Raw genomic sequence first — 27951 nt, forward strand, 5'->3', positions numbered from 1 at the left:
CTGCCTTTCTGTGCTTCTGAGTCTTCTTTTGTGCATTTAATGTTTTTTTTTCCTCCAGCCTTCCCAACCTGCAATTGAGAAGGCCACTATTAGACACAGGGGTGAGTGTGTGTGTGTGTGTGTGTGTGTGTGTGTGTGTGTGTGTGTGTGTGTAAAACCATATTATATATACTTCTATTTACAAGTTCTTTCTCTGGAGGTGGACAGCATCTTCTTTCATAGTTCCTTTGTAGTTGATTTGAGTATTTGTAATACTCATAATGACTTGGTCATTCACAGTTGTTTTTAGAACAATTTTGCTATTACTGTATACAGCTTTCTTTTGGTTCTGCTCATTTCATGTGCTATTACCATCTTGTCCATTTTACCTTTACAATACATGTTAATTCAGGTTTTTTTGTTCTTTCCTTTATAGTTTGTATTTATTATGTATATGGATTTCCTGGTTTGCCTACTTTGCTTTGCATTATTTCATGTCTTCATATGATTCTTTGAATTCTTTGAATTTACTCCAATATTCATACATTCAGGTAACAGTTTGTTTGGCCATTCCTTAACTGATGGAAATCTACTTTGTTTCCAGTTTGTTACTAACACAGAAAGGACTACTATAAATGTGTTGGTATTTATGGCATCTTTCTTTTTGCCTTTGACCTTGGGGTGAATGACTAACCATGGGGTCTCTGGATGAAAAGGTATAGACATTTTAGAAATTTTTAGCGTAATTCTCATTTCCCCCCCAGAATAGTTGTACCAATTTTCTTTTTTCAATTTATGAAGTTATGAAGTTTATAAAGTTCTATTTTTTTTTCTAGAGGCAGGTGATGCAGTAGACAGACCATGGGTCTGGAGTCAGGAAGATGGATTCAAATTCAGCCTCAGACATTTAGTAGCTGTATAACCCAAGGCAAGTTACTTAATTTGTCTCTGTTTCCTCAACTGTAAAATGGGGATAATAATAGCATCTATCTCCCAGGATTGTTGTAAGGATTTAATGAAATATTTGTAAGGCGATTAGCAATGAACAAAAAAGAACATGTTCAAAGAATAAAAAAAGGAAGGGATGTGAAACTGAATTTATGTTATGTACAGTTAGGTGTACATTAAGTTACATGTTAATGTAAGGCACACAAACTTGGCAATTGTGACTTCCTTATTACATAAAATTTCTTCCTTTTAGGCATGACATTGCTCTTTCCCAGTTTACCTTCTACATGTTTACCAATATTCTCAGTCTCTTTTGCTGCACTGTCATCCATTTTCTGTGCCTTTATTGCTTTAATTTAATATGGCAGTAATAAAAATTGTCATAATTTTTTTCTGTGCATTTTCTTTAAAAATTCTTTTTCTTTTTGCATTTATATCAAACTACCTAATCACCCATTACTCCACTACAAACATAACTCCTTCCTTGCAACAAACAAGGATAGTTCAAACAAAATAAATCAACATCAAAATGGAAAGAAAAAAAGGTCTTATTCTGCACCTCTAGTCCATCACCTCTCTCTCCAAGACAGTTTTTTCGATTCTCAAAATCAGTCTTTTCAAGCCATGATTAGTCGTTGCTTTGCTAAGAGATCTAAAGTCTTCTGATATTGGTTTTTCTTTACATCACTATGGTCTTTGAACTCTGTGTTCTCTTGGGGCAGCTTTTGCTCCACATCTGAGTTGATTCAAGTTTCACCAAGTGAGTTGCTCGAACTTCAATTTCTTATGACAACAACAGTCCATTACATTCATACACCAGAATTTGCTGCCCCCAATCGATGAGCGCCCACATTGTTTCGGGGTCTTCGCTACAACAAAATTGATGTTATAAATATTTCTGTTCAAATTTAGGGAGCATGGTTCAAATTCAAATGAGAACTGATGGGTGGAGCTGCCCTGGCGTCCTGCCCCTCGGCTCCCGGGCTGAGAAGCGAACTCGTGATATAAATTCTAGGGGTGCGTGAATGGGTCGAGGGGGAGGCATCGCCCCTCCAGGTTTGTGGGGTGTAGCTCCTACACCCAGGGCAACCTTGGGGCGGGGAGGGCGGTGGGAAGAGGAGGGAACGAGAGGAGGGAACGGGAGGAGGGGGAAGGGGGATTCCGGGAACAGGACGGGGCGGGGCCGGGACCTGGGCTAGAAGGAGGGAGGGTCTCTGTTCCCGTCCCGCTTGCCCCCGCAGTTCCGACGGTTGATGCTGTAGGCTGCCACCGACCCCGGATCGGGCTCCAGCTCGGGTCCTGACCCTGCTCCCACGAAGGGGACGGAGCGCCCAGTAAGTCCGTGAGTCCGTCCATCTGCCCAGTGGTGCGTCCCAAGGTCCTACCATGGCGGCTTCACCCTCTTCTAGGCGCTTTTTCCTTCTCTTACCGCTACTACCTTCACCGCTGGGCGGTGAGTGCGGTACCGAGAGAAGCCTCGGCATGCCCCAGCTGGGGGGCGAGGGGCGAGGGATGGGGGATGGGCTGGGGAGGGAGAGGTTCCACCTGGGCCGAGGGTGATGGCAGGGGGACGTCCTTCTTGGACAAGGGTGGGTGCTTTCACTGAGCCACGGAGTCCGCGTTGGAGTGAGCGCCATCCTCCGCCGCACCCTGGCTTAGACGCAAGGACTGAGGGTCCTAGACCTGTAGCCCTGACTTTTGACTCCTTATCCCAACATTTGAAGAAGTTCTTTTCCTAATGCGGGTGTGGGGGGGGAAGCAAGTCTAGGCAAAACCCAGTCCACCTCCCAACCTTGCCTCCCACTCTAACTCACTCTCCCATTTGAGGACATTAGGATGCCAACCTCCACCGAGTCCCTAGGTAACCTCCCTTCAGGGTCACTGTGACCTCCATGACCTATCGGACCTTTTATTTACTAACCCCAACATTAATCTCAGAACTGGGGAGAAAATTTCTAACCTCGCCCCTCCCCGTGCCTCCCTGGGCTAGACCTTTACTCTGAGGGGCTTGAGTTTGGCCCACTGTGTGCCAGACTGTCTGTCAAACCCCCTTACTCCTAGACACTTCGAAGGAAGAAGAAAGGAATGAGGTATGACAGTAACTTTTCTGGGCCTTAAGTTTCCTCATGTGTAAAATGGAGATAATCCTGCCCTGGGTTCCCCAGCTAAGAGGGTCAAGAGAGTCAAATGAGAGAATGACGTTGAAATGATACGTAGGTGGATCTTATTTTATTGTATAGCAGTGACGTGCTTCAGGGCTGGAGTAAGCCCAGAGTGTAGAACTTCTCATGTGGCCTTGAGTAAGGCAGTGGATAGAGCACCAGGCCTAGAGTCAGAAAAATCCACCTTCCTTGAGTTCAAATCTGGCGTTGGACAAGTAGTAGCTGTGTGACCCAGGGTAAGTCACTTAACCCTGTTTGCCTCAGTTTCCTCATTTTTAAAATGAGCTGGAGAAGGTAGTGGCAAACCACTCCAGCATTTTTGCCAAGAAAACCCCAATTGATGTAATGAAGAGCCGGACAAGACTGCAATGACTGAACCAGTACTTGAAAAGCACAGGCTGGGTAGTACATTAAACCTACTCACTCTTTCCTAAGAGCGGACCCTGAAGACAGAGCTGGCAGGGCTCTTATTTTAAGTAGGACGAAATTGAGGCCAAGAGAAAGGAAAAGACTTGGGCCAAAGTTCATACAGGGATTTGCCAAGTCAAGGGCTAGGACAAGACCTCCTATTTTCTGTCTACCGATGGCTCTCTTTTGAGTACTGTTATAATCTGTGCTCAAGCAGCAACACAGTCTGTTCTCCAGGTAACAATGTGGCAGAATCTTTCTTTTCTCAAGGAAGCTGGCCATATTTTCACCTGGCTAAACCTTAGGCAGATAGCAACTCCGGGAGGGATTCTGTGGTTTGTATTGGTTTGGTTGGGGAGGATTGCTGGGGTGCAGGTTAGTGAGTCTGGGCTGGGGACGGTGTTTCTCTTTGTCCTTCCCTCATCAATCCATCTGGGACTCAGAAAATTTCCTGGCCCCTTGGTGGAACAACAGACTTGGTGGGGTTAGCTAGTCTGAGCTAGGGAGGAAGAATGTATGACCTCACCCTTATATCTAGCGTGTCAGATGGGAGCTCAAACGAGCTTTTTTTTTTTTTTAACTCAGAATGTGATCTCTCAGCCCATGGCAAGACTAGATATCCCTGTGGCTCCTTTTCTTGTTCCCATGGTCCTGGGAGGAGGGGGAGGGGGTGCCAAACCCGGAAATATCCTAGAGGAAGTAAACACAATTCCTCTGAAAATGTGGGTGGGACAGAGGTGAATTGTATATATGCATGTGCATGATACATAGTGCAGAAGGGAGTAGTATATACATGTAGGTGAATGATACCTGTGCAGAAAGAAATTGTGTATGTCTGTCATATACAACCTAGAGGAGGGAAGCTGTCTGTCTGTGTTATGCAACATGGGGCATTTGTGTAGTTATGTGATACGCAGTTCCCAAGGAAATTGTATGTATGTCTGTAATCCACGTACGTGTGTGTGTGTGTGTGTGAGAGAGAGAGAGAGAGAGAGAGAGAGGGAGAGAGGGAGAGACAGAGTACAGAAGGGAATTGTGTATGTGCACGTGGTGCACAACAGGAATTGTGTATACATATTCAATATACAGCACAGAGGGTTACTGTGTATATGTGTGATATACAGCACAGAAGGGAATTATGTGTGTGAGATATAAAATACAGTTGGGAGATTCGTTTTCAGCCTCATGCAGGAATAAAAGGGGAGAAGCTTTAGGGTGGATTGGTTGGTTCCTTATTGAGCTCAGTAAACAAACAGCCCCAGATTGCTAAGTTGAACATAGGCATTTATTATCTGGGCTCAACCCAGGAGTGCACTTTGGAGAACTGGTTCTGTGAGCCCTGGAGCAGTCCAGACTGAGCCTTGAGCCATCATCAGAGAGTCTGAACCCTGACCTCAGTCCCAAACTAAGTCTTGGCATTGGCCACTGACTAAGCCCCTACTTATTAAATGCCAATCCAAACCTGATCTCTGGTACAGAATGGGCCCTGAGCCTGAACAAAACAGAGCCCTAATCTCAGCCTTGAGGAGGAACTCTGATCATGGGGCAGTTATTTCACCATTTTATGTTGTTGATCATGATAGAGACCGGGTGAGAGAATACAGTTAACTCAATATAGCTCCTTTCTTTTGCTGGCAACAGGACTCGGAGCCCATGTGCCTCGCTGAGAAAAATCAGTAACTTGCCTTAGTTCCTGAAGGAAGAATGGGGGTTGGGAGACAGGATGGGGACTGTTTAAGAACCTGGAAAAGCAGTTAATGAGGCTCTTTGAAGTTAGTTATGTTTTGATTTTGTCTGTGTATCTCCCCAGTGCCTAATTCAATGCCTGGCACCTGGTTGGAGTTTAATAAATGTTGAATTAAATGTTTAATGGTTGCCACATTGTTCTAACATGCATATAATAGTGATTCTTTGGGTTAGGGGGCATGTTTGAGGGGAGTGGTCTTTTTTTTTTAAAATAAATTAATTTATTTATTTTTGGTTTTCAACAATCACTTCCCTAAGCTTTTGAGTTTTAAATTTTCTCCCCCTCCTTCCCCATCTACCTCTCCAAGACAGTGTGCAATCTGATATAGGCTATACATATAAATTCCTGTTAAACGTATTTTCACATTAGTCATGTTGTAAAGAATTAGAACCAATAGGAGGAACCACAAGAAAGAGGAAACAAAACAACAGAGAAGAAAAAAAAAGAAGCAAATAGTATGCTTTGATCTGCATTCAAACTCCATAGTTCTTTTTCTGATTGTGGATAGCATTTTCCATAATGAGACTTTTGGAGATGTCCTAGATCCTTGCATTGCTGAGAAGAGCTAAGTCTATCAAAGTTAGTCATCGCACAACGTAGCTGTTGCTGTGTACAACATTCTCCTGATTCTGCTCACTTCACTCAGCAATCAGTCCGCAGAAGTCTTTCCAGGTCATTCTGAAGTTGAGGGGGTGGTCTTTGTATAGGTAGTGTTTTGTGTTTGTGAGGCTGGTTAGATAAACTTGAAGCACTTTAGGCAGTTCTATCATGTAAAGGATTGAAAGACAGCTGAGTGATTGCTTCGTTAGAGAGGTGGAAACTCAGGGCTTGCTGATTGGCTGAGAGTGTACTTGGGATCGGAGAATGGACCAATGAGTTCATTTGGAGGTGCTCAATGATTTCAGACCAAGGGGATGGGCCAAGAAGCTGCTGTTCTGAAGATTTCATTGTTTTGGGGGGGCCTAGGATGATGCCAGAAGGTTTTCTCCTTCTTAAGAGATGTCTTGAAAAGATTTCCTCCATGACTGGTGGAACTGATCCATTGATAAGCAAAGGGCTTTGAGATTGGGGGCTGGGAGGAAGGTACTTAGTACCCCAGTTTCCTCAGGGCATTCTGGGCTGTCAGAAGTTTCATCCCTGGATGTTGATGCCCCAGAAAGCAAATCCTGAGGAGACAAGGGGAGGTAGTCACCTCCACCCCAAAGGATTCCCTACAGGAATCTTTATCATCAAAGTGCAAAGGAAAAGGTTTCTCTTCTCCAGGAATCAGAGTATTAACCTTATTCATTATTTTATCCTTTGCTGTTTCATTTCACTTCACAGGAAACCTCTTAAAAAAAAAGTAGCTTCTGTTTCATGCAAATATCCCAGTTGTTGATAAGGGATCCACAGCTGCCCGTGCCGGTGCTTAACTGTGATCAGTATTTATTTCTTTGAAAAGTAACAATCTTATTGATTTAAAAAATGGATTTATGTTGCCAGATTTTGTTATAAAAATGCTTTACTTCCTGCTCAAAGTTAGCAAGTATGGGTGTATTTGTAACTTAGTTTTTTTCCTAATTTGCTTTTAAGCAGAGAAAAAACGTTAAGCCTCTTCACTAGAGCATATGCTTGAGGTAGTGAGCACCCCTTTCTTTTTATTTTCAATTTGATTTTATTTTCAGGTTCAAATCATCTTTCTACCTCTTTGCCCTCCTCCTCTCCCTTTTCCCACCCATTGAGGATGGCAAGAAAAACAAAGCTTATTACACATATTTATAGTCATGCAAAATAAATTCCCGTATTAGCCATGTTTAAAAAAAAAAAGGAAGAAGGAAAAGAACATCTGCTTCCATCTGTACTCTGATTCCATCACACCTCTCTCTGGAGGTAGACAGCATGTTTTATTAGCAGTCCTTTGAGATTGTAGTTGGTCCTTATGTTTATCAAAGTTGCTGATTTTTTCTGTTGATTGTTCTTTACAGTATTGTTGTTATTGTATAAAATGTTCTCTTGGGTTCTGCTCACTTCACTTAGCATCAGTTCATATAAGTCCTCCCAGGTTTTTCTAAAAATACTCCCTTCATCATTTTTTTTTCCTTTTTGGTGAGGTAATTGGGGTTAAGTGACTTGCCCAGGGTCACACAGCTAGTGTCAAGTGTCTGAGGTTGGATTTGAACTCAGGTCCTCCTGACTCCAAGGCCAGAGCTCTATCCACTGGGCCACCTACCTGTCCCACCCTTCATCATTTCTTATAGCACGGTAGTATACCATCATATTCATGTACCATAACTTGTTTAGACTTTTTCCAGTTGTTGAGCACCCCCTTAGTTTCCAAGTCTTTGCTATCATACACACACAAAAAGCTGCTATAAATATTTTTGTACCTCGAGTCGTTTTTCAGTTGTGTCCCACTCTTTGTGACCCAATTTGGAGTTTTCTTGGCAGCAGTTCAGGAGTGGTTTGCCATTTCCTTATCCATCTCATTTTTACAGATGAGGAACTGAGGCCACTGTGGCACACCAGGGTCACACAGCTCGTGTAAGTGCCCGAGGCCAGATTTGAACTCACAAAGAGGAGTCTTCCTGACTCCAAGCTGGGCACTGTATCCACTGCACTACCTATCTGCCCTATTTTTGTACATATGGACTCTTTTTTTGAACTACAAATCTCTGGAAGAGGCTAAATTATTCCATGTCAAAGATGCTTTTGAGGAAATTCCAGCATGGAGTAGGAGGTTGGATTAGATGAGTCCTTGGGGTTTTTTTGGTGCTGAGATCCTGTGGTGTTGAATTTTAAACAGAAAAGGGTTAGGTCAATGTTATTTGTACTAGCTTTTTTTGTTTAACTTAAGAGCATCTTTAATGGTAGGTGAGGCAATAATAACTGGATTTTTTGTAGGCTTTGAGGTTTGAAAAGTGCTTTACATATGTTATCTCATTTGATAACGACTCAGATTTTCAAAGTGCCTATAACAGCTTTGTGAAATGGGCTGGGCAGTTACTGTTATCCTCATTTCACAAATGAGGAAACAGCCTGGGAGAGATAAACAACTTGCTTGTGGCACTGAGCTAATAAAGAAGGAAATTGGATTCTAGTCTCTAGTTTCTAGATCCAGCACTTTGTACTTCATTATATTGCCTCTAAAAGGCACAGTTTCTAGATCCAGCACTTTTTACTTCATTATATTGCCTCTAAAAGGCACAGTTCACATAATTTAATCTTTTACCTTTAATAATCTTTTTCAGAATTTTTCTCTGCTCTCTTAATAGTTTTTCTTTTTCTTTGCCTATGTCCTTGTGTGTCTAAATTTCTCCTTTGTTTCTCTTTTCCTCTTAATTTTTCTTCCTCTCACTGTGTCTTTAACTTTTGTATTTTTCTGATCTCTGGATCTTCCTGGTTTCTCTCTCCTTCCCTTTTTCCCTCTTTTCTATCAGTTATTTCATTCTGTTGTTCCATGAGCATCTGTTTGTCCCTCACCTCCGCTAGGATCATTTCAAGTTTAAATATATATTTTAATATTTGTTGGGTTTTAGGGTCAAGTAGATTATAAATTAGTTTTCGTGTTTGTTTTAGTCAAGGAAAAATATAAGTCAATGAAGTAGAGTTGGGAGGGATTTGAGAAATCATTTAGTCCAGCCTTCCATCCCAATAAGGAATCGGCTTCCCAACATTCCTGACAGTGGTCAGCCAGTAGGTTATAAGCTCCTTAAAAGGAGGGACTGTTCTTGGCTTTGTCTTTGTTTTTCTAGCACCTGCACCACCAGGGCTACCTAGGTAATTGATAAGTACTAATCACTTCTGATTGAATTCAGCCTCTGCTGGAACACATTTAGGAAGGGGAGCTTACCAACTTCCAAGGCAAAAGTAACCTATTCCATTCTTACACCACTGTAGTATTTAAGAGTTCCTTTTAAGGAACCCACATCTGCCTCCCTTGTTGCTGCTAGTTCTATCTTCTGAGGCTAAGTATAATGTCATTCCCCTGTCCCAATTTAATAGTAATTTATTTTTTCCAATTACATGTACAGATAGTTTTCAACATTCACTTTCATAAAATGTTGAGTTCTACATTTTTTCTCCCTCCCCTCTCCCACCCCCAAGATGGCATACCATCTGATATAAGTTATACATGTATAATAGTATTAAACATATTTCCACATTAGTCATGTTGTAAAAGAAGAATCAGATAAGTATAATGAATTCCAGTTCTACCTGATAACTCTTTAATTACTTGAAGAATTCATACATATAGCCAACATAGACTATTTCTTTTGATCCTCCTGACCAGCCTTTGAGGTAAGAGCTACATATATCATTATCTCCATTTTACAGATGAGAAAACTGAGGCTGAGATAGCTTAAGTAATTTAGTCTAAAGTCACCTAATATCTAAGGCAGAATTCTGATAAAAGTTTTCCGGAATCTCTCTGTCTACACTACATTGCCCTGAACACAGCTACCATCCCCCCAACTTTTCTTTTCACTAGTCTAGACATCTCTAGTTCCTTTTTATATAGATGTTTGAAGAATAATTGTTGGATTGATAAATGTGAAAGATATTGTAGAGGAAGAAGGGGGAGGACTTAGTAAATGGAATAAAATTATATGAATTATACATTGAACTGTATGTGATGTGGGTCTGTGGATGGTCAGTAAACATTTATTAATCGCCTATTAAGTGTCAGGCATTGTGCTAAGTACTGAGGATACAAAGAAAGGCCAAGAGTTCATGCCTTCAAAGAGCTGTAAGCTCTTAGATTGTAAATCTAAGGAGGAAAGACAAAACACAAAAGGAAGCCCTAAAGGGTGTGGGGAGGTGGTGCATGATAAAAGTCCTGAGTTCAGCCCGATGGGAAATGAAATGGATGGCCTGGAGGCCCTCCTTAAGTTGAGATTCTGGGAGAAGCTCCCTTCTTTCCACCTTCCTATCAGAGGGACAGAAGGGCACAGTACAGAGGATACTGACAAGTGGGAGTTCCAGGGCTGATATGATCTTGAGGAGTAAAGAGGTTCCTGGGGTATATTGAGGTCCATTGGAACACAGCCAGATGGGAAATGAAATCAAGTTACTTCATCCTACTGGTTAGCCTTTTCTAGACATGCTCCAGCTTCCCACGCTTTCCTTCCTAAAATGTGACACTCAGAACTGAAAAAAATAGTCCACTTATGGACTGACCAGGGCAGAGTACAGCAGGATACTATTTCTATCTTCATCTTAGACACTGCTTTTTGTAATGAAGCTTTTTTTTTGACTGACACATCACGTGGTTGGCCCCTATTACCACTAGTAACACCCCTCCCTCCAAAATCTTTTTCACATGTCTTTAGTCTGTTCATCTTGTACTTATATAATTGGTTTTTTGATCCCGAGTGTAGGACTATGCATTTATCTCTGTTAAATTTCACCCTAGATGCATTTCATCATCCTAAATTGTCAGGACATTTTTGGATCCTAGCTGCCATGCAAAATGTTTAGCTGTTGCTCCTAACTTCATTATGTCCAAGACAGAAACTATGATTTCTACCTACCTCCCAACCCTATTCCTACTTTTCCAAACTTCCCTTTTTCTTTTGAAGGTACCACTGTGTGGGATGCCACTCAAATTTAAAAACACAGAAGTATCCAAGGAGAAACAGAAAGTTAATGTATTATTATAATTATTTCAAACCTCGAGATTTGGGTGTCCCTCCACCAGAATACTCTGATGAAAGGAGACACAGACAGAAGCAAAGGACCAGATTATATACCCTAATGGGCATATTCCCCCTCCCACCAACTGTCTACTAGTTGGCTCACAATCTCAATGTCCATAGAAACTGAAAACAAAACAATGACATATATATTTCTTAGTTTGCTGAAGTAATACCAAATTAAAGATGTGCAGTCAAGCTAGACACTGTACTGTGTAGCCAGGTCACCACGACCGGAATATAGCAACAGGTGCATCAACAAAATACAGAGGGGGCTTCTTCAGGAGTTTCAGGCTTGGCAAACTAACTACTTAACAGTGGCATGGGGGGGTACTTGGGGTTGAATTCCCGTAAATCAGGTGATTTCTAGTAAATTGAGACTTAGGCCTGTCAGGCTGCTGTGCCTGCCTTAAGTCTAATACAATTTCTATTTATTCTTCTAAGAAGTTTTCACGGGACCCCTCATCCCACTCAGCCTTATCCCAAACCTTAATTACACTGAGGAGTCTTCACTGGCACATCCCATTCAATCCCTCATCTTCTCTCATACTTTCTGAAGACTCCTCACAGCTAACCATTAAATCTTAGTAATCATCAGGGTGGTCTCAAACTAGCACCCAACCCTGACCCTTTAGAACCATCAGCTTGGTTTCTCCTTTCCCTTCTGTCTTAATCAAAGTGGACAAAGAGTCTTGCATACAGGGGAGACACACCAAGAGTAAGACAATAATTCCCCTCAAATTTTACAATATAAAAATTTTAAAAACACAATACAATTTGACTTTTGTAATACAAACAATAAACTTCAGATCAGTTGCTCAGACAGCCTTCCTTGATATTTATACCTGGAGTTAGACTCAGAAACGGTCAGTCATTAGTCGCATTAAGTCTTTGAATAGCAAGTTCCAGCAATCAGTTTAAAGTATGACTATAATCTCACATTGCCTAAGGAACATCTCTAAAATGATCTCCATAGCTTGCATGCATTTCCACTCTTGTTCATAAAAGCTTACTAAGTTGATGCAAAAGTCCTTGAGTAACACAAATTCCAAGGTATTATCAAGAAACTGAATTCCTAGTTATCACAGAATCCCTAAATATCACAAAATTCCTTGGTCAAAAAGGTGTTGTAATAAAGTCTCACATTGGTAACAGTAAGAGACTGACTACAGAAAAAAAATACTACTGCTCTCAGAATCCTTTTAAACAAAGGGAACATCTTAAAGTGAGTCTTAAGCAGTTTGCATAAGTTTCTGCACATGTTCTTGTTCTAGATAAAAACACAAAAAAAACCTCATATACTGACTACTTGCTCTGATCATAGAAACTTAATATAGAAGGAAAAAGAGCAGGGACATATCAAATATGACAGGATAAAACATCCTTAGCTTTGTTTAAATTCAGATAGAGTCACACTTCTCCAATCATGCAGTATCTGTTTTTCCTCATAGCCAGACTCAGGAATAGTCAGGTGGGAAACATTCCTTTCCAAAGGAACAAATGGGGAAACTGAGCCAGGAGGATCCCATCCTAGATTAAGACTAAGATTGTCCCTCGGCCTTTTCCCAAATTAGTCACATTTACCTCCACCTGTTACCAGTACAGAATCACATTCACTGGCATTTCTCTCAGATACTGATTTTAATGCAGACAACTATACCCAAATTCAAACTCAAAACTAGTTGTAGTGCCAAGAGCCTTTTACCTCAAACAGCAAGTTTCACTACTCACAGCTTCAAGCCAGATACAGTTAATTTTGCTCTCATAGGATTGCAATAGAGCAATAAAAATTTACCAGGACTCACATACATAAGAAATCTCACTTTACATCTTTTCTTCTCAAATTTAAACTTGTCCTGTACAAAAGCCAATCATTAGAAATCATTTCTATCTATTGTCCTTGATGACCTTGCCCCAGGGATCTTGGCAAGTTTACAAAATAAGGGAATTGCCATGTACCCCAGAGAGGGCTGATATTGGTGCCACAATCCCTTTCTTTTCCACATACAATCATTAATTAACCCTCTTAGATTTTAGTATTAAAACAATAACCCCAAATAACTTAGTTAACAATCTCACAAATTTCATAAATGATAAAACAATTTTAACTAAAAATTCAAAATGCCCCAACAGCCAAATTCATTCCTTTTTCTCTTTTCTCTAATTTCACAATTAATTTAACATTCCAGATTATAAAAGAAATTGCCCTTCCAGCAACATAACTAATACAATTGACCCAAAAAAATCTTTCTTTCTTTCTAGACCCCTTCACCAGGTCCCGCAGTCTCCTGGGGCCACTCCCACCCCTACAGGCTGACTTTTTTTTTTTACCTATGCTCACCCATCATTGTCTTTTACTGGTCTGATAGCCCCAGACTACATCCAAATTCCCGATTAGACCTCAATGCTATTCCCAATCAGGGTACTTCAAAGCCTAGACTTCCCCATGACCACTAGTCCATTCCTTAAGAGCCTGACTCATACTACTCATCCACCAACAAACCTGGTTGTTAGCCTGAATAAAGAACCTAACAACATTTAGCTTATATAAAAAAATTGCTTTTCTGACAACACAGATGATACAGTTGCCTACCAAATTATACAATAAAGGAATACAACAATACCATACTTTAAAACCAAAACCAATTAATAATATCTCTGGGCTACCACCATCCCCTCACTAAACAGTAAACTAAAATACATAAAACTTTCTTGGGGCCTCATAGTTCTTAATGCCAGATAACAATATGTGCTCTATACCCTTGGCCCTTTATAAAGAGATATTATCCACAAATTCATAGATTTCAATATTTCAGTTCCCCATTCATATCCACATTTTCTTTCAAAAGTTTTACAAACAGTTTGGAATCACCTATTGTAACCAAGTCAGTTTAAAATGTACTGGGCCAGTATTCTAACTACTTCTTTTTGCTTTCCCTCCAGGTAGACACCTCTGGAGCTTAATCTTTTTTTTTTACATTTCTGAAGGGAGATTATTGAATGGGGCTCTCCCCAACAATTCACTTTTTTCCCCCACTATTTTCACACTATTTTCTTTTAGTTTCTTTCACTTTACTTTAATAACATTCAAATTATGAAAAGCCACTTGACATAACAATACAAAAGTTTACCAATTTGCAGATCCTTACATTTTCCCAATTTACAGTGTAATAAATTCTGAACATTACATTTCATTTTCTTGGCAGCTACCGAACAAGCAGAACCCAAACAAGCACTAGGCATAGCTTCCAGCTGCCCATGAATTACCTTTTGTTTGTGCTCTGGTACACAAAAACTTTTTTCTCTTTTAGGTAAGGCAGGGAATGGTTAAAAACTTATTTAGCTTGCCTCCCTTTGATCTGATTTTTTTTTCTCCTCTCTCTCTACATTCAACAATTTAGCCGAACTTGGAATGCAGGAGAGAGGAAGAAAATATTTTCCAACAACTCTTCAAGAGTTCCAAAGCTTTTTACTTTCAAAACCTCTATTCATACTATAAAGTATTATCTCTCTTTTTCTCATCCACCCCTCTAAGGCTGCTCTTACCAGGGAGGAAGGGTGGGGGGAGAAACAAAGCGGCTGCCTGACTGCAAAGGATCAGAGTACACATACGAACAATCAGTCATACCACACACACAGAGACACAAACACAGAAATTAGACATATAACAAATTGCTGTTATATTCTCAAATCATTAAATCATATTTAACCATTTTCTTTTATCTTCCACTTTGTATTTTGGTGGTTCATTCCAATTCTGGGACTACCTTGTATATGCGTGGTGCTAGATTTAAACTGCTCATTACCCATTTTAATTTTCTCAGGACCTAACCTTAGGCCCTCTCAGGTAATTTATTCAGGACCTAGCCCTAGGCCCTCAGGGAAAGGTCTCGCCTTACTCCCTTCCCTCAGTCACCTGAGTGCTCACCTGTCAGCGTCTCTCCAGGGATACTCAGTCCTATCCCAAAGACCCACAAGTTCTGCAGCAGGTAATACACGTATAACTTACGTGACTACTCTGTCCACCGGCCGGAGATTTACGCTTGCACCACACTACCACTGTCAGGGCTCTTTCTTCATTTTCTTTTACTTTTAAGTTTCTGTTCCTCCGAGTTCCTCTCCTCCGACTTCTGCCGCTCAGGAGGGAGACCAATCCCCAAGTCCGAGAGCCACCAAGAAAAATGGCTGGTGGGCGCCTGCTCTCGGCCCTTAGAGAGGGTCGACTCCTAAGAGGCGCCAACGCACCAAACTGTGTGGGATGCCACTCAAATTAAAGAACACACAGAGGTATCCAAGGAGAAACAGAAAGTTAATTTATTATTATAATTATTTCAAACCTCGAGATTTGGGTGTCCCTCCACCAGAATACTCTGATGAAAGGAGACACAGACAGAAGCAAAGGACCTGATTAAATACCCTAATGGGCAAATTCCCCCCTCCCACCAACTGGCCAATATTTGGCTCACATTCTCAATGTCCATAGAAACTGAAGACAAAACAATGAACACAATATACATATCTATATTTCTTAGTTTGCTGAAGTAATACCAAAGAAGCAATTAAAGATGTGCAGTCAAGCTAGACACTGTACTTGTAGCCAGGTCACCATGACCGGAATATAGCAACAGGTGCATCAACAAAATACAGGGGGGGCTTCTTCAGGAGTTTCAGGCTTGGCAAACTTTAACTACTTAACAATGGCATGGGGGGGTACTTGGGGTTGAATTCCCGTAAATCAGGTGATTTCTAGTAAATTGAGACTTAGGCCTGTCAGGCTGCTATGCCTGCCTTGAGTCTAATACAATTTCTATTTATTCTTCTAAGAAGTTTTCACGGGACCCCTCATCCCACTCAGCCTTATCCCAAACCTTAATTACACTGAGGAGTCTTCACTGGGACATCCCATTCACCACCATTCTTCCAGTCTCCCAAGTTAATAATGTTGGCATAGATCTCACCACACATATCTACTCGGTTGCCAGATCTTTACTTTTCTATTTCTACAACTCTCACATCCAACCATTGCTTTCCACTCATAGCCTCAGTTTAGGCTCATCATCCATTACTTCTCTCTTAGAATGTTGTAACAGCTTATTCTCTGACTCATCTCTCCACACTAATGCCAAGTAATTGCCCTTACACACAGCTCTGACCATGTCATTCCCCTCCTCCAACAATTCCAGTGACTCACTCCTCTAGTTTTTAAAGCATTGCAGTCTTTGGCTGATTTTTTTCCTCCCTTCTAGTCACTGGGTCTTAAGAGAAAATGATTTTTCCTTGTCTTTTTAAAAAATTTTTGATTTATTTTATTCTGAACTTAAATAGAACATGCATTTCCATAACTAGTAGAATAGGAAAAAAAGGTATACATGAAACTGCAAATCTATCATGTAGGACTTGCTATTCCTTTTAAATGTATAATAAAGTTTATCATGTAACTTTATTTTTTTTCCCTTTTTTTCCCTTCCCCCCACCCTAGAAATGGCTACCATTAGGCATTATGTGTGTGTGTGTGAGTAAAATCATTCTATACATCTGTTTATCAGTTCTTTCTCTGGATGCAGATTAGTGTAGTCCTTTCATAGATCCTTTGTAGTTAATTTGGATATTTCTAATAGTCAAAATGACTGATTTACTCAGAGTTGTTCTTACAACAATATTGTCGCTGTATACAACATTCTCTTGGTTCTGCTCATTTCACTTTTCATTATTTTGTGCAAGTCTGTCCATGTTTTTCTAAGATCATCACGCTCATCATTTCTTACAGCAGGAGTATTCCATCACAGTCATATACCACAACTTGTTCAGCTGTTCCTCAATTGAGGGGTTTCTCCACAATTTCCAGTTCTTTGCCACTACAAAGAGAACTGCTGTAAATATTTAGAACATGTAGGTTCTTTTCATTTTTCCCTTGTCATCTTGGGAAACAGACCTAGTAGTGATATTGCTAGGTCAAAGGGTATAAACAATTTAATAATTCTTTGAGCTGATTCTAGATTGCTCTCCAAAATGGTTGGATCAGTTCACAGTTCCACCAACAGTGAATTAGTATCCCAGTTTTTCCACATCCCCTCCAACATTTGTCACTTATCCAACTTCAAACATTTTAGCCAGTCTGATAGGTATAAAATGATATCGCAAGGTTGTTTTAATTTGCATTTCTCTAAATAATTATTTGGAGCATTTTTTCATATGACTATACGTTGTTTTGATTTCATCAGAAAACTACCTGTTCATACCCTTTGACTATCAGTTGGGGAATGATGTATTCTTACAGATTTGACAAAATTCTTTATATATTTTAGATATGAGACCTTTATCTGAGAATTTGTCTGTAAATTCAGCCCCTCCCCAGTTTTCTGCTTTCCTTCTGCTCTTGGCTACATTTGTTTTATTTGTGATGGGGGCGGGGCCCAAGCCAAGATCTTTACCCTTTGCCCCAAAGGGAATCTGACTCACAGGCCGCAGACCCTCATCTCCCTTTGAAAGCCTTAGCCTTACCTTTTAATCTTATTCAGATGCTCCCTAAAAGAATCTGGCTGCCTTTTGTCTGTAGGCCCCAGAAAGGCCTTCTCTGGTCTCAGACTGTTCCTTATCAACTCCCCTTATCTCCTTTTGAAAGTCCTAGCCCCACCCTTCGATTTTGTGCAGATGCCTTTCAAACTTCTGCCTTCCTGTTCCCTCCATTAGCTATTCCCATTGTCTATTCAATCTCTCAGACCTCCCCAATTAGAATTCTTACCTAGACCCTTTTCCCAGCCCCCTTCTCTGGCCACCCAAAGTTACTTTGGTGTTTAAGATCTACCTTGGCCCTCATTCAGATGCTGAGAATCTCAGGCCTACAAAGCTGAGAACCTCTCATGCCTCCTCCTCTTTACAGGCATCACCTGGCCTGTATGTTTTATCACTAATAAGCTTTTCCTGTGGCCGAAGATTTGAGTTGAATTCTTTCAGGCAGGGCCCGGTACTGCGATCTTGGGGTTCTAGCAGCACCCCAAAAGTCCTAGGCCTCTTCATTTGTACAAAACCTTTTTAATTGAATATAATCGAAATTATCCATTTTATACTTCACCCTGCACTATTTCTTGTTTATTCATAAATTATTCACCTATCCGTAAGTCTGATAGGCAATATATATCATGTTCTTCTAATGTTCTTGTAATGTCTCTATAGCTAAGTCATGTATCCATTTTAATTTTATCTTGGCAAACTGTGTAAGATATTAGTCTGTGCCTAATTTCTGCCACTGTTTTCAGTTTTTCGCTGTTGTCTTATGAGTGAAAGTGCCAAGTAATGGAGTTTGGACTTGGTGAGAAGTGAAAGCTCTTCTTCAGCAGAGAAACAGTATGGTCAGAGCTCAATGTTAGGAAAGATGACTTTGGCAGTTGTGAATAGTGTGACTTGGAGGAGGGGAGAATGGCACTGATGGGATAGATGTGGGGTGTGAGGATGGAGAAAGTCAGGGATGCTTAAAAGAAGGGAGCTTTGTTAGACCCTGGGGTACAGCTTCCTGCCAGAAGCTATTCATCAAAGATTTCCCAAGCCTCCACTCTGTGAAAGCCCCATCCAGGCCTAGTTATGTGAGAGACAAACTCAGGAAAGTCAGCTCAAGAGTCTGACCTGACCTCACCTGACCTGACTTGAGGGTTTCTTTTGTTTCCAGCTAAAGGTGAGGGGTGTGGGTTCTTGGAATCCTGTCCAGCGTTCTGTTGTGGGAACTGCATCTTCAAATTTTGTTGCTCAGATGTGCTGAAGAAGATTGATGACAACATTCTGTGCCCTGGGGAGAGGTATGTGTCCTGGGAAGGTGGGGAGGGAGCCTCCTGCCTCAGAGCTCTGCAGATAGGGACTTTTCAGACAGGAGCCAGGGCTTGGCGGACTCTTGAAGCATGCTCCAGATATGCTTGCTGCTCTAGCATTGATGACCCAGGTTTGCTTTAGTTGTGAGTAGTTTTACAAAGACATAAAACCCATGAATGCACGAAGTGCTAAAATCCAAAAGGGCTCCTTAGCAGAACAAATTGTTTTATGTTGTAGTGTGTGGGACAGCTATCCTTATTTCCAATAAATTCAGAGGCTTCTCCAGGTAGAAGGCAGAAAGGAATTTTTATTACAATCTCGCGAGAAAGGGCGGCCCGCACTGAAAAACCTCTCCGTGTCAGGGCGTGCTGAACATAGATATAGCAGGTTTTTATGAGGCCCTCCCCAACAGTTCATCTCCCCACTCCCCAAGCCTTGAAGGTAAATCTTCCCGGAGATAGTGACAAACAAACAGATGTGGTTATCTTGAAATGTTCGAATTCTGCAAATCCCTGCAAAATTCCTGTCCCCCCACCCAGGGTCCCCTGCAGACACGATACAACCATTTGTTCACACAGTTGGGCAAAAGGCCTGCATTTTGAGTTTAGATTTTATGAGGGGTTTTCACCACATTCCATTCAATCCCTCCTCTCATTGGCTCATTGAAAACCCCTCACACCACTCCCCATACTTTTTTCCCTTCACTATCTCATCCTGTATCTCTGACCCATCTGACATGATTCTGTATCATTATTTTCTTGGATCCCTCTGCCCTAACTTCTAATTGAAGTAATTTTGAGAGAGAATCCTTGACTAACCATAAAATTTGTCTATCATGTCTTCTTTGTTGCCTCCTTTACTTCCTTACTCTTTTTCTCATCTGAATTCTTCCTCTTATCCATAACTCCTTTAAAATATGGGAAGGATTGATCTACACATTGACAAATCAAGGGGGCAGTCCCCTTTTTAAATGCAGATACAGAGACCCAAAAGGAAACAATATTGCAATTGTCCCTTTAAGATTCAAGAAGTCTTTTCCTATACAGCTGTCTGGCAGGGAAGAAGTCCTTTGGTCTGTCATTGGTATTTGTTCCAGCCACCTCCAGCACAGCATCTCAGCATCTTCTTCTTGTCTTCTTGTAGGAAACAGCTTTCTGTCCATCCTCCTACAAAAGTGACCTTAGCACAATTTTAAATTACCATTTCTAATCCTTATAACCCTGATCATTTTTACAAACTCAAAATTGGAACCATGGCCAGTCATCATGTTTAAGAAATTCACATCAGGACTCAGTGTCTCATACTTTACATTAATCCATTATTAATTTCCTCAACAGGAGGATGAGATTTCACCAAGGAATTAATAGTAGGCTCCAGTACATACATAAATATATTAAATAATCAATTTTGACACAGTACATATAAGATCTTAAACTTTTAGTCATGCCATGTTTCTTTGATGGCATTTACAAAATACACCACAAGCCATTCTTCTTTTAATGTAACAAAACTCTAGACAATGATATTAACCAAATAACAAACTAACATTCTCACAAGCCCCTGACCTATTGTCTCCATACCATCACCAAGAATTAACGAACTCTAACTCATACGGGAACACACACAGGAACACTAGTCCCAGTTCTATAGTAACCTAAGATGTTTCAGAATCAATTATTTTAGTAAATTTGCTACTGTACTTGCAAACCTTCTGATTATAGAAACTTGCCTCTAAGAGACTTACGAGTCTCTTAGTAATAATACATATATATATATGGGACTTATAATAAGGGAACGATATTTCCGCAACTTCTGTCAACTCCTGGCAGAGTGTTATGTCAAACTGCAAACTGCATTGAGCCAGGCTTAAAGTCTGCCAGGTGTCATAATGGGGAAATTGAGTCAGGAGACTCCTACCTCAGCCATGCAGAAAAGTCATTCTCCTGACCTTCCCATGGGAATATCTTCTTGCAGCTCATAGGTGCAGCTCACAAATCTCTTTGCAGGTTGCTGATGTCATGGGTCAGGAGGCTCAATCAGTTCTTTGTTAACCATACCTGGAGTTAGACTCAAAATAATAGTTCATTAACAGATTCCAAGGTCTTAGATAGCAGATTCTCCTCATCAGAGTTTCAGGTGTGACTATGTTCTCACACATTAATTAGGGAACACTTCCAAAGTGAGCTCTAAGTAGCTTGCATAACTTCCTACACATGTTATAGTTCCTAATAACATCCAAAGTAAAATCAAATTTCCATTAAGATCATAAGTTGCTACTCTAAATAGATTTGCCTTTCTGTTTCTCAAATGTATCTATCCCTCTCAAACCATCCTTAATCTGAAAGAATGAAACACCTTCAGGACTTGAATCTTATACATATAAGTTCAAATAGTAATTTTAGTTCTTTCTAGGCCATGGAATGAATTCAGATCAAAACAGTCAACACACACACAGATCAATTGCCAGTTTTAAGTTTTAACTTTAAAACAATAACCAACAATCTTACGATTTTCATAAGCGATTTTCATAATTTTCGTAAGCGATAACTAAATTGTTTTAGCTGTAACATAAACAGTAAACTTCAGATGGCAACAACTGTGTTTCCAGATCATGTAAAATTATTGATAGAAGGATGGGCTGGTTTCTTTACCTTGACCCATCTTTCTCCAGGCTGTAGCTGCTGCCCCTCCCCCTCCTCCCTATAACCAGGCAGGGGAAGGTGAATTTACAGGCAGGGAAGAGGGGAGGGTAAAACACTCTCTTAATCCCCACACAGAGAAGCCCCCTTGAGTCAAGGGGGGGGGGAGTGGGGGAGAGGAGTGACAAGATTGTAAAAAAAAACAAAACTCCTTAATGATCAATCTCAAAAACTTCCAGAATCTGTTAAGACGTTTTAGCTGTCCTATCTTTTTCGCTTTTACATCCACCCCTTAAAAACTTAGAGTGGGGCACTGAACTTTCAGATCTACATTCTTGAGACCAGTGTCCTTTCTTATGCTACCTGAAGCTCAAACTGTTCCTCTGAAAAGTACCCATTTAAGGCCAATTCAAGGACACAACATACCTAGGAATGAAACTTAGAAAATTCACATTAGATTCGGAGGTAACTGTTATCAGTATCAAATTATTGCAACAAATTAGCTTGCAAAAGGAATTTTAGTAGGCCCTCTAAAAGAATATCAAAGATTTTATCAAAACATCTTCTTCATAAAAGTATCTCCTTTTCTGAAAAACAGCTTATCATTTCCTAATTACCATTGTCAACCTGAACATTGGTTAAAGAGACCACAAGCTAGTGTTAAGTGACATTCCACCCTGACTCAGGACGTCTGGGTTACTCAGTTTCATGGTCTCCAAATGTTTAACCTGAGCATGAGAAAAGAAATTTAAATAAGATAGGCAAATGTCAGATCCAGGACATCTGGGTCTCCTTTACCACTGTCAAGGTAGTGTCTGGGTTAAAGGCTCCTCAGTGGTCATAAACATAAGAATGCTCTTGATCAGCATTCTTAGCTCACTCAGGAGAAAAGATCAGTTCCGGTTTTTGGCCCTTATTGGGGCTCAGTTGATCCTAGTTACCTGATTTCTTTAGTCCAGAGGTGTCTGCAATGGGCCACTTAATCAGTAAAACGAAAACTCCTGCACAGGATTGATAAGAATTATGAGATTTTACAAAATCTTACTTGGCATAATTACATAGTTTCTTTACACACACAAAAATACTTCTACCAGTAATCCACTTAAACAGTAACTCCAAATAGCTTAGTTAACAATTTTAAACTTCATAGGTGAGAGCCAGATAATCCCAGCTAAAACTTTCCTTTAAACAGAGAAAACTTTTAAGTTCTCATTTCTGAAATATAGTACTTAAAAGGGAAATGTTACAGAACAGGGTCCTATAGAATACCCCAACAGCCTTTACCCATTCTTTTTCTCTTTTCTCTGAAGGCACAATTCTTAATTTAACATTCTAGGTTATAAAATGAATTGCTCTTCCAACAACATAACTAATACAATTGCTTACCAGATTACATCACATAAGAAAATTCAGAAATATGTAAGTAGTATATTAAAAACTTGGAACGGACCCAATTAATTATTATTTTTAAAAAAACACCCTTTTCTTTCTGAACCCCTTCACCAGGTTCAACAGTCTCCTGGGGCCACTCCCATCCCACTAGACTGGCTCTTCTTTATTATCTATGGAGTCTAATAGCCATGGGCCACATCCAGATTCAACCCCAATGACACTACTTGGCCTAAACTTCCCCACGCAAGCTAGTCTCTGCCAAAAGAGCCTGGCTCATATATCCCCCAACAAACCCAATAGTTAGCCTAAAGAAGGCCTGGGTCGAAAAGCATATATATATATACACACATTTTTCTATTTTTCCAATTTCTAATTGAGGCCCTGATATGAGAGAATACCTCACTAATTCCAAATATATATCAATAAGTTTTTCCACAATAAAACATGTTTGGTACCACAGGGCATTCACTATAAAAGTGGTTATCTTGAAATGTTCGAATTCTGCAAATCCCTGCAAAATTCCTGTCCCCCCCCCCCCAGGGTCCCCTGCAGATGCCATACAACCATTTGTTCACACAGTTGGGCAAAAGGCCTGTATTTTGAGTTTAGATTTTATGAGGGGTTTTCACCACATTCCATTCAATAGGATCCTAGGTGTAAGGCCACTGCATTTTACAGATCACAAATACAGAATTTCAGAGTTGAGGGTTCAGAGGTCATCTGCTCGAAAAGGTCACTTAGATGAGTCTCTTCTACCACACCTTCAAGGAACGATCACCCAGCCTTCATTTGAAGATAGCTAGTGACAGTAAAGACATTGTGTCTAGAAAAAGAACCTTCTACTCTTGAATAGCACTAATTGTAAAGAAGGTTTTCCTTACATGAAATTTTGAATTGTGTTGTGAATTTTGTCTTTTTACAACTTCTAATTATTTATTGTTCCCTGTCTTGCTTACTGGGATTAGGCAGAAGTCTGTTCCTATTTCTATGTGACTATCCTTCAAATGCTTTTGTCATGACTTCATTCTTCTCTTCTCTGAGGTTGTGGTTTGTCCTTCATTCTCTAAGAGTACAGTGACCTCAGGGAGATGATGACATGACTTACATTGAATTGGATTTGAGTGAGGGAGGGCTGTGCGAAGTCACCAGCCTGACTTCATGAGGCATGTATTCTTCATGGCTTTCACCCTTAATTAATTTCTTCAGAAAGTCATTTGTTTTAACAAGAACTTGGCTCCCTAAGAAGGCAAGTCTGGAAAAGTTAAAAAAAAAACAGAGAAATCTGAAAAGTACATAGTATTTCTTATTTCTAGAGAAACTGCAAAGGAGGGTTTTATACTTCCACATCACTGATCCATTTGGTCACTCACATTCTTGTTGATTTTGTTATGATCTCATGTTTGGAAGAGCTGGTTTGGTGTGGGGTAGACAATGGACCTTGAAAGCCAAGAAAACCTGGCTTCCAGTTCTGCCTCTGATATACTGGCTGGGTGACCCTGGGCAAATCACTTAACCTCTTTTTTTTTTGTTTTTGTTTTTAGGCAATTGGGGTTAAGTGACTTGCCCAGGGTCACACAGCTAGTAAATGTCAAGTGTTTGGTCTGAGGCCGGATTTGAACTCAGGTCCTCCTGACTTCAGGGCCAGTGTTCTATCCACTGCACCACCTAGCTGCCCCCGCTTAACCTCTTTAGGGTGCTTTAGGCAACTTTTTCTGCTGATCTGCACTGCTAGGGGTGTTTACTTATGTGAGAATTCCCATATTTCATTTGAATTCTGCCTTTTTAGTGTTATTTACACTTAGGTTATTGTAGTCATTGGGTCTGTTGTTCTCCTGGTTCTGCTTTTGTCTTTGGATCAGTTTATATGTTGTCCCAAAGTGCTCTGAGTTCTTCATGTTTGTTATTTCTTGTGGCGTGATAAATTCTGTTATGCTGATGATTTATGTTCAGTCATTCCCCAATCCATGGGAGCCTGCTTTATTTTCAGGTTGTTTTGGTTGGTTGGTTTTTGTTTTTCCTATCACAAAAAGCACTGGTATGAATATTTTGGTGTATATGAGATCTTTTTTGTTGTTGTTGTTGGAATTTGCTCTCCAAAAGTGGGATCCATGAATCCAAAGATACTACCAATATTGCCTCCATTTTATAAAACAGGCTCAAGTTCAAAGAGGGCAACTTGTGGGGAGTCACAGCTAAGAGCCAGGATGGAATCTATGAAAAAGAAAAGAGTTGTTCTTATGTCAGGGACCCCTCAGGCATTCTGGGCAAGCCACTGGTCTCCCCCTCAGAATGATGGTTTTAAGTGGCTAAAGCAAAATGTATAACTTTACAAAGGAAACCACTTCTTTTGAAATATAGTTATCAAAATATTATAAATAACCAAGTTCACAGATCCCATTAGAACCCCTAGACCTTGGCAGAGATACTGGAGTGTTTGCCATTTTCTTCTTCAGTTCATTTTACAGATGAGGAAATTGAAGCAAACAGGGTTAAGTGACTTGCCCAGGATCACAGAGCTAGTAAATGTCTCAGATCAAATTAGAACTCAGGTCGTCCTGACTCCAGGGCCGATCCTCTATCCACTGCACCACCTAGCTGTCCCCAGTTTTTGATTAGTAATAGCAAAATTACTATGGTTTTTAAAAGAGTTCAGCCTAGAAGGCTGTGCTGATCCTTGGGACTGGAGCCTCTGCTAATTCATCCTAATGTGGCATAAGTTTCTGGATTTTGCTTCTTGTATGTTTTCCTTCTTCATTGTGTTCTTATTGTGTTTTCTTTTCAGATCAATAAAGTGGGAAGAAAAAGACAAGAAAATGACGTTTGACTTTGACCACAGCCCCCCACCAGGGTAAATTCTTCCCTTTTGTTTTGTGAATATTCATCTGCCATCTCTGGGAGGGTAGAGCTTATAGACAGGAGTGGGAACTATAGATGGCCTCATTGCAAGTGGAAAAAGGTAAGTGTTAGCTTAGGAGCCTGGATTCTCACAGGGGTCAGGAAATGTGTAAATGAGCATAGAAAGTCAAAGATAATGGTCAGTTGAAGAGATATTAATGAGCATGAGGTATAGACTAGGCAGGGAGATAGATTGGCACAGGAGTCCTAGAGGCAGATCATAAGCAAGTTCCGAGGTAATTGCACCTGGGTAAACTGAGGGGTATGATAGCTGACTCTCTCTAGGGGAACCTTGTGGTAGGCAGCATCTCATTCCACCCTGTACTACCTGCCTGTTCTAGGGACCCCTGCACATTTGCTCTTATGAATCGTTTGTCTCAAGTAATGAACCCAAAGGCTTTTCTGCCTTCCCTTCCTATCTTTTTAATTTATGACTCTGAGCTCTGATTTCATGCCCAGCTTGGTAGGAGATAGGACATAATCCATAATCCATGGGAATGGATCAGGGTGAGGTGCTATATGTTAACTATATGGGATGATTATGGGCTTGGCAAGGTGAGGCCTGAGGGGCTCACTAGCCCTGTACGGAATGTTCATGTGCAAGTTGGTTTTTACTGGAGGTCGCCATTAGTGTTTAGGTATTCATCTACATGAGTTTGTCTTTAAGCATCACAGTGTGGACTTGCGTGATATCCTGTCTATGTCTATGCAGGAGTTTCTGTGTATTTTTGAGTTTGTGTGCACCTGTGTGTTCTTCTTGTACCTGGGAAGGGATACTCTGTGTGACTTACGCCTGTGTTGTTTGAAGTGTATGTCTATGTATATGTCTGCACATGCATGATTTTGTGTTGAGAGTATTCCCTGGGAGAATCACATTAGTTAACAAGTATTTATTAGGTGTTTACTATGTGCCAGGTAATATGTTGAGTTCTAGAGTTAAAAAGAAAGGCATTAATTTGTGATGGATCCACTCAACACAATTTCATGATTTTCTCCATCTCCATTCAGCAGTACATGAATGGAAATGAAAGAAGTAGAAGTAATTCCGAGTTAAAGTTTGACAGGGAGTGATTGTGGATGGGACTGAGGGTCAATGGATTCAAGAATAGAGGCTGGTATAAAGTTGAACTGGTTCACCAAGGAAGGAAAATAGTATATCCAGTACAAGGGTGATGACTCAGGAAAGAACTGAGGAGTAGAGGTAATGGGAGGTTATGGTTGAGGATGAAGGGTAGGGTCAGGGGGTTGTAAGGTGCAGGGAAAAATAGAATGATGAAAGATTATGATCAGCTAAAAGAATTTCAGAGTTCATGATGTTTATGAAGTAGAACACTTGTGGGTATGACAAAATTTAAGGGTATGACCATTTCTGTTTGGGGTTGAGGAGCTATTATATAGATCACTGGTTAGTGAATCTGGCCCCTCACTTGTTTTGGTACAGCTGGCCAGCTAAGAATAGTTTTTACATTTTTAAATTTGTAAAACTTTATTTAAAAATGTAAAAACCATTCTTAGCTCATAGGGCCTGCAGCCTGGATTTGGCCTGGGTACCATAGTTGGTTGACCCCTGGCATAGACTGAGAAACTAGGAAATTAGTATATTTTAGAGAGGATAAATATGTTTATTGCATTTGCCTAGTATGGTGGCAGGAATTGGGATGGAGAAAAAGACTGTGAACCAGGTACCAAATTCATTGACAAAGGAGAATGTTCAAGGGGTCAACAGTTGGATCTGGCTTGGGTGACAAATTTGGATCATGTGAAACTTGGAGGAGGAAAGGTTGTTCCGAGATGGTGGTAAAGGCACAGTCTGGAAGGAGCTAAAGGGGAGCAAGGGGTGGTTTTATTCTCCCACCAATATGGGTGAATCTGAGAGGTAAGAGAGAAAGTATAGTCAGTACTGAATGGGATGGCTAGGGAGCTATGTCTGGAATGGGGTAATGAGGGGTTAGGGTTGAGGAACCTAGGAGTTGGGGATAGTGACTAGGGTTTATACAACAGTAGCCAAGGATTCAGAATTACTGAGCTTAAAGGGCTAAAGATTTCACTGAAGAAGGTGTTGGGTTTTCTTCCCCTGTAATTGAAACCTTGCAAGCTTGAGGGTCTGTACATCCTGTTTTTTGAGTCAGGTAGGTTGTTTTCTCTGGGCATTCATGGTGATAGCATTATATTAGAATTGCTCTGTTATATCCAGTTTGTTATTATATGAAAAGTGCTGTTGTATTGGTGCCCAGGCTGCAGCTTACCTTGCTGAGAGCATCTTTCCATGATCCCAGGGCCCTTCCTGCCTGCCTGTTAACCCCTTGACT

At 40.6% G+C, this 27951-nt stretch overlaps 1 protein-coding gene across 7 annotated transcripts in view; it reads left to right on the top strand.

Moving 5' to 3' along the window:
• The first annotated feature begins 1829 nt into the window (after positions 1–1829).
• The window catches only part of SHISA5 (shisa family member 5), a 60010-nt gene continuing 33888 nt past the window's right edge, over positions 1830–27951 (top strand). For 5 of the 7 annotated variants that reach the window (XM_078152468.1, XM_020999232.2, XM_078152466.1 and 2 more), the window contains exons 1-3: positions 1830–1944; positions 18580–18706; positions 25530–25595. In XM_078152468.1, the coding sequence (XP_078008594.1) occupies positions 1845–1944; positions 18580–18706; positions 25530–25595 (293 nt within the window). In that variant the 5' untranslated portion in view covers positions 1830–1844. Of the gene's footprint in view, positions 1984–2296; positions 2381–18579; positions 18707–25529; positions 25596–27951 lie in introns of those variants that run through there. The other 2 variants (XM_020999220.2, XM_078152467.1) reach the window with 2 other exon arrangements.

The sequence above is a fragment of the Phascolarctos cinereus genome, unplaced genomic scaffold (genome assembly GCF_003287225.1).
Source record: "Phascolarctos cinereus isolate Bilbo 61053 unplaced genomic scaffold, phaCin_HiC Scaffold_4;HRSCAF=312, whole genome shotgun sequence".
NCBI lineage: Eukaryota > Metazoa > Chordata > Mammalia > Diprotodontia > Phascolarctidae > Phascolarctos > Phascolarctos cinereus.